This window comes from Lissotriton helveticus, chromosome 5_1 (genome assembly GCF_964261635.1).
Source record: "Lissotriton helveticus chromosome 5_1, aLisHel1.1, whole genome shotgun sequence".
Classification (NCBI taxonomy): Eukaryota; Metazoa; Chordata; class Amphibia; order Caudata; family Salamandridae; genus Lissotriton; species Lissotriton helveticus.
Genome location: NC_136065.1, coordinates 1,968,382,392 through 1,968,390,139, shown reverse-complemented (window position 1 = coordinate 1,968,390,139; position 7,748 = coordinate 1,968,382,392). Strand labels below are relative to the sequence as shown.

At 46.9% G+C, this 7,748-nt stretch overlaps 1 protein-coding gene across 1 annotated transcript in view; it reads right to left on the bottom strand.

The window, feature by feature from the left end:
- Positions 1 to 4,237: 4,237 nt before the first annotated feature.
- The window catches only part of CDK12 (cyclin dependent kinase 12), a 503,410-nt gene continuing 499,899 nt past the window's right edge, over positions 4,238 to 7,748 (bottom strand). The window contains exon 14 of the mRNA XM_078645647.1: positions 4,238 to 6,413. Within this exon, the coding sequence (XP_078501773.1) occupies positions 5,704 to 6,413 (710 nt within the window). The 3' untranslated portion in view covers positions 4,238 to 5,703. The remainder of the gene's footprint in view (positions 6,414 to 7,748) is intronic.

Sequence of the window (7,748 nt, the reverse complement as noted above, 5' to 3'; positions counted from 1 at the left end):
TTCTCCTAGTACCTCGTCATTTATGACCCATTCGTGATTTTCCTGAATCAGTCTGCTCAGTGCGTCCGCCTGAACATTCTGCACACCTGGTAGATGGGTAGCCGTTATCGTCAGTCCTCTGGCCAGAAGCCAGTACCAGATCGCCTGCGCCTCCTGCGACAGGGTGCGCGATCTCGAGCCCCCCTGCTTGTTGAGGTAATACATCGTGGTCGTATTGTCCGTTTGCACAAGCAGAGAGTTGGTCTGGAAGGACGGAAGAAAGGCCTTCAGCGCCAAGTGAACAGCTCTGAGTTCCAGAAAATTGATGTGGTACGTGAACTCCGTCTGGGACCACGTCCCTTGAATCTGTAAGTCTCCGGAGTGCACCCCCTAGCCGTGGAGAGACGCATCCGTCACGATACTCTGCGTGGGAATGTCCTTGTGGAAGGGAACCCCTCTCAAGAGATTCTCCGCCAAACACCACCACTTCAGAGACTGAAGAGCATGCAGAGACAGTCGTATCCTGTCGTCACAAGACCCTTTCCTCTGATCCCACTGATCCTCCAAGCACTCCTGCAATGGTCTCATGTGCAGCCGAGCGTGAAGCGTGAGGAAGATACAAGAGGCCATCAATCCCAGTAGAGAAGACACCGTCCTCACTGTTGTAGATGGAGTGGTCATAAGAGCCTGAGCCTTTCGAAGGAGTGATAATCGTCGCTCCTCCGAAGGAAACACGCTTGACAGCGTATTGATGGAGGCCCCCAAGTACTGGATGCACTGGACCGGAGTCGGCACAGACTTGGACATGTTGATGTGCAACCCCAGCTTGTTCAAGAGAATGCACGTCTTCTGGAAGTGCGCTTGAGCTTCCGAGAAGGAGGCCTTGATTAACCAATCGTCCAGGTAAGGGTAGACAAACACCTCGTTCTTCCTTAGGTGTGCGGCTACCACTGCCATGCACTTCGAGAATGTCCTGGGCGCAGACTTCAGTCCGAATGGCAGTACTGTGTACTGATAATGATTGGCGCCAACTTGGAATCGCAGGAACTTCCTGTGTTTGTGTGCAATGGGCACTTAGAAGTATGCATCCTGTAGGTCTATGGCACGCAGCCAGTCTCCCCGTAGCAGCGGAGGATAAATCTGATGCAAAGACACCATGCAAAACTTCTCTCTGCGAATCCACTTGTTTGCTTGTCGCAAATCCAGAATGGGCCTGAACTCGTTCTTGTCCTTTTTGCGGACCAGGAAGAACCGGGAGTACAGACCTCTTCCTCTTTGAGACAGAGGTACGTCTTCTATCGCCCTTTTCCTTAACAGGATATCGGCCTCCGCCTGGAGCTCACGCAGCTGACCGGAGAAATTGATGGAGGCGGGCTGGTGAACCGAAGACTGTATCCATTGCAAACAATATTTAGCACCCACTTGTCCTGAGTAATTTTTCTTCATTCTGCCAGAAAAAATTGAACGCTTACCCCCCACCAGAGCGGGTAACGGATGTAGGAGAAGTAACAGCTCAGGGTCTGGTTCTGGAAGAGTCCGTGCGGGACCGTAATCCGCGCCTCCTGTGGCGCCGTCTTGACCTCGTAGAGGATCTGTGACGACTGCGCGACCTCCCTCTCCGTCCGGAGCGGGATTGCAACTTCCTTGGCTTCGGTCGCCCTGCCGGTTCCACCGAGACGGGAGACTTTGGCTTGGATGGAGCCCTCGGCCGAGGGGTCCCCTTAGGAGGAGTCGGAAATCGTGGCAACGAACCGGTCCTCGGAGGAGGCTTGTCAGCCGGCAACTGGGGTTGCGGTTGAGGCTGAGGAGGAGGAGGTGGTGGAGGTGGGGTGAGAGCCCGCGGAGGAAGTCCTCTCGGTAACGGAGGAGGAGTAACTGTCTGCGGCCTAGCAGGGGTATACACAACAGAGTACACCGAGCCCGGTGAACCGACCTCCTTACTAGGCTACCTGACGCCTGCCAGACTGACTCCTGGCGCCAGAACTCCTTCCACGCCTTCCCGGCGTCAAAGAACAGCGACCAGAGGGCAAGCGTCGGCCCCTCGACGGCGAGCTTCGCCTCCTCGACGCCGAGCGCCGATCCCTCGACGGCGAATACCTTCGCCTCGCCGGCGACAGTCTACGCCTCGACGGCGACCGTCTACGCCTCGACGGCGACCGTCTAAGCCTCGACGGCGACCGCCTCGACGTCAAGGATCCCCTCGACGACGACCTTATCCTCTTCGCCGACGGCGGTGTCGCCTCGACTGCGAGCGCCGAGCCTCTCGACGTCGAATACTCGACGCCGACATCGTCACTGGAGACTTCGACGGCGGCCTGTTCAGGTCCGTCGACGTCGCCTCGACCCAGAGCCCTGGGGAGACGGGGAACAGACTGCAGTCATCCCTCTCGAGGTCGTGGTCGGTGCAATCGACGCCGACGGAGAATGGGGACGTTTGCTGGTCTTCCTGCCCCAGGGGAGCCCCCCAGAGGCCTCAGCATGGGCAGATGAAACCCCTCCAGACCCACCTTGTGCCTACCGCCTTCTGTCTTCAAGGCCCTGAAGCCTGATCTTCATCCTATCCCTCAGGGTCCTGCTAGAGAAACCCTGGCAGATGTCACACTCCTCTGGGACAGGGGATGAAGGAAGGCAGATGATACACACCTTGTGTGGGTCAGACTTGGCCTTCTTCCTGGAGCACTCAGGGCATTTGTCGAATAATGCAGGCATATTTGACAATTAAGAGAGCACCCAAAGACTATTCACTAGATTATGACTATACACAAAGATCCCCTACTACAGAACTGGAGTTACAGGCAAGAAACTACTCCTTCTGTAGTAGGGGATCTCTGTGTATAGTCATAATATAGTGAATAGAAGCATTGAGCTCTCCCTTTTTGGGTGTTTTTCATTTTGTTTGGCACTTTTAAAGTGTTTTGAGTGTTTCACTCGACGTCTGACTGCTTCTTCTACCTGTTTCTGGAGTTTTTGGCAAGTTTAACTCACTCTTGTCAAATATGCCAGCCTTGTTCGACAAGTGCCCTGAGTGTGCTAGGAAGAAGGCAAAGTCAGACCCTCACAGGGTATGTATCCTCTGCCTCCCATCCTCTCAAGTCCCTGAAGACTGTGAGATTTGCCTACTATTCTCCAGGAGGACCCTGAAGTACAGAGAGAAGAGTTTAGGAGACAGCAAGACCAAGGTGGGTCTGGGCATGGAGGGACTTAATCCTCTGTCCGTGCTTCGGCCTCTGGGGGGCTCCCCAGTCAAGACAAGGCCAGAAAACGGCACAGATCTCAGTTGACGTAATTATTTCACTAGATTATGACTATACACAGAGATCCCCTACTACAGAACCTTGGCATTCAGCTTGGAAACAAAGGAAGGAAAACCTAATCGAAGATGGAACTAGTCAATATGCATTCCAGTTTTCAGGGCTATTTAGGGCAAGAATTATTCTAGTCAAATGACCTTTATGAGTGTGTGAAAGTGACCTAGAGTTTTCTTAGAAAAAAAAAGCAAATATAGGAGTTTGTACTCGACTCAGGGTGGGGGGAGCAGGTCGTTCAATAAGATATATAATGCAATATTTTCTTGCGTCCAGGGTATTTGATTATTACTTGAGCAGTCTCACACCCTGTCACCTTTCAAACACCACACTATAAACACAATGAATGGCAAGACATTTCCGTCAATGGGATGTATAGACTACAAGAGAAAATAGGAGTCCAGTGGTTAACACACAGTACTTTTAACCTGTATTACGTTTACACAGAATGACTACTGGAAAAAATGCCTTAGTTCTAAAAACAGAATTGCAAAGTTTGACCAAAGAACCCTGGATAAAAGCCACAAAATTATCTGGGTAAGGCACAGTCAGGAAATGCTGCTTTTCCGTTATGTCACTGGATTGCTCTAGAAAGGACTGACACTGTAGTATGCAATCCCTTCTATAATTCCTCCGGTATGTTCCCAGAACAATGAAGTACAGTGGCTCAATGGCTCCAAATCAATAGCTAAACTTAGGCTAACCATCTTCTAGAAATTTGAAATTATTGAAAGCCAGGCAGATACGATACCTTAACCTTCGGGTTTTCTGATGGAGCTTTATTTTTGGAGTTTCTGTCCAACGGAATACTCTGCTGAAGTAATGTAAATGAACCGACACCACCAGGCAAACAATGCACTGGTTAGTGTCTGAAACAAGAGGTTTACTGGCCAGTTACAACACATCATTTCAATACACTGTTCATACTCGGAGAGTAAAACCAAGCACTGGCATCACTGTATGGAGAGCTCTGCTCTTTATTAGTCCAATCTGCATCCTCCAGACAGCACTTTGTGTACGAGACTAACTGGAATAATTTTTTTTTAAAACTGAAAAACAATTTACACTTGAGAGCTTGCTAAATGAGCAGTATTACCTCTTGTGGCAATTTTAACAACAATTTTCCCCTCTATTTAACGAGGGCACAGACACCATTATTTGTTTCTAGTACTGAAAACGATATACATTGGCTTGACTGACGCAGACCATGATGAAAGACCCATAGAGACTTCGTCAGAGGAAAATAAAGCTTTTGATGTGGTCACTGTGCTCAAAAACGAACTTCACCCATGTCCTGAGCAACTCAATTCAGAATGTTTGTTTTAGATTGGTGTTGATGTGATATGGGTTGCTGGTGCTTGGGAGGGATGCCAGATGCTGCCATCAAAACACCAAAAGCAGGTTTAATGTGTTGCCTCTTAAATGTATAACACTGTAAGAGTAAATAATTAAAAAATGACAGATTCTTTGATATTAACACAATTCTAGATTTGTATGGATGTTATAACCTTTATACTGGGATTCAAAGGAGTGGGTCAAGGCTGACAGCATTCCATAGACGGGTTGGGTGATTAAAAAAATAAGAATCCACTGTGCAAAGCTCTCATATGAAAAACATTTGTCATATTAAAACAATCAGGATTTTTTTCTTAAAGGGAACAGTATTTCTAGACCCCTTCAACGCAAACCAAAGGTCAGTTTCTAACTGGAGGGGGCTTTTACTTAAAATAAAAAAAGTATGGCCCATGACGGCCTGAGTCAAAAACTCTACCCATCGCAAGAGAATAAAAACAATGCCTCTGGATGAAGATTGGTTAAAGGAATTTCCACACAGTGGAGTTCGTCCAGAAGCAATTACCTGCACTTGGCTACACATTTCGGGAGGGCCACGCTCAGGACATGTTAAGGGCCGCTAGAAAGAAAATGTTTTTACAGTCAGCTGCCACATCTACTGTATCCTCAATGCAATTAGGTAACATCATAAGGCTCCACTTTAGCAGAAACATGTTGTATTTTTATTTTTATTTCATTGCAAAGAAGGGCGCTGGAAATCAACTTGGGAGAGAGGCAAGGCGTGCCTCTCAAAGTAACTCAAAGCCATTCCATTTAGTAGGTTGAGAGAAACCTCATCTCACCAGGTTTCAGAAACTCCATTGACCCCTGCACCGCGTCACCTAGCTTCTGTCACCACGCTGCTCGTCACCAACCAAGTGCGGTGGTGAGGGGGGGGGGGATCAGCCCATCAATGTGCGCAAGGTGCTCTTGCTGCATGAACTAGCCACTTACCACATACGTTCAGGAGCCAGATGTGACTCTGGGCGACGTGCACCTGTTGAACTTCTGCTGAGGTGGGCTGTACCACTACAGATTAGAGGCATGGGTGGGTCATAGAATCGTGGAACTAATGGTTCAGTCTGAGTTAATAGGGAACCCCTCTACCCCGCCCGCCTCTTGAAGGCACTCTGCCGTGATATGCCTTCCCGTAAGCTTGGGATGGGGCGCTCCAGTTATGACCTGTCCCTGCACTGCTGGAGCCTGCAACTCCTGGTCCTAGTTCACTGTAGTTTTGTATTTTGGCCTCCGGATACCCCAGCACAGTGGTAATCTCCTCTGCTTTCAGAGCAGACTTGCTGACCACTGGATGTAATGGTAAAGGTACTCTACTGAACCGGAGGTCCTGGTCCCCAGGGAACTGCACAGAGCCTGTCCCTTGATAACTACTCGCCTCTCCAGTGCGGCTCACAGGACTAGAATAGTTTTTGACCTTTCCCAAAGTCTTTGGCGGTCGCTCCAATAACGTTTGGCCCAGATCCCCTTCACTGGGGGCAGTGCTAAAGTTTCCTGGGGCCACCTCTGTGCTGTAAGTTCTTGATGAATGCACTCTGTTGTAATCACGGCCTCCTAAAGCATGGAGTTCATGGGCTGGTGGCTGCTCAGCCTCCTGGGTTAAAAGTTGTAGCAGCGCAGCAGCCACTGAAGGGTTTAAATCCTGCTCTTGACAGGGAGCATCCTTTTCAATTAGAGGTGGTGGCGGGGGAGGCGGAGGCCCTGGAGGCTCTGGAGGTCTTTTCTCTGCTACAGTAATATGATGGTGAAATGCTGCAGGAGGAGTACTTCTTGTAGCACAATCTAAAACAGATAAGAAAAAAAGACCAACATAATAAAGGAGGTGAAATGCAAGACGTAATAAACTTTTAAACCTTTGAGGCACCTCCCTTTTTTTCTTGACCCTCCAATAAAACCAGAGCTCCTTAACAAAATGGTTAATTACGTTTATGAATAGTTTTGAGCTTAAAGAATGGTCTTGATTCATTTGCTGTGCATGATTCCACAATCTAGTGGTTGAGCATGGAACTGTCTTTGCAGTAGTACTTTTTTTCCTGTGACCTGGTGTAAAAAGTGTCTCTTGACATGGTTAGCGCACGCACACACACACACACACACACACACACGCACACACACACACTTTGCCTGAAAAATTATGTAGTTTCGATTGAAAATGCACAGGGTCCATGTCGATTTCGAATTCGGCAGACAGAACACCACACCACACCAGACTGAATACGTGAGCTTCATCCTGCCACATATATTCCGCCCATTAGAAGCAGAAGTTTACTTTGAAATAACACGATCCTCGTGCTACCTTTCATCAGAACTGATGTGCTCGTAATTTCATCGAGTGTAATTTTGTCGTGTTTTTCAGCTATTTGCTCCGTATTATTCTTATATTAACCACGAGTTTCACGCATCAAACACGGTAATTATCGCCTAGAAGACAGCAGACTTAAATTGTTTCACTAACACCACCACTGGGTCTGGGCACCCAACAGCACAGCTTGCCACAAGCTACTGGTAAACAAAACAGAGTGCACGTGCTGCTATCTAGTTATTTGCCCTTATTTCTTGGCAAAAACATCTGACATTAAACCAATGTTTTATGTGCAAAAAGTCACATTTTATTTTAGTTTTTTTGTGTCAATTATTCAATTTTGACTTTTTTTGGAAAATTAATTATACCAAATTTATCATTTACGACCTTCTGTACAACACAAACTTATTTACAACAATATAAGACAACTTATTTTCATTCAAGCATCAAACATACCACTTCTATACAATATAAACAACAATTTTTTGAAAAACAGACAAACAATAAGAAAATATACCAATTGTTTTCAGTTGAAACAACAAATTATCACAAAGCCATATTCAGTCTGACTGAAAAAGCCAGAAAACTTCGAAGTCACACAAAAATAGAACCAATCTTTTTCTTTTTATAAAACTCTCAGAAAATGTATATGGCTTTGTTGTGATAATTTGTTGTTTCAACTGAAAACAATTGGTATATTTTCTTATTGTTTGTCTGTTTTTCAAAAAATTGTTGTTTGTATTGTATAGAAGTGGTATGTTTGATGCTTGAATGAAAATAAGTTGTCTTATATTGTTGTAAATAAGTTTGTGTTG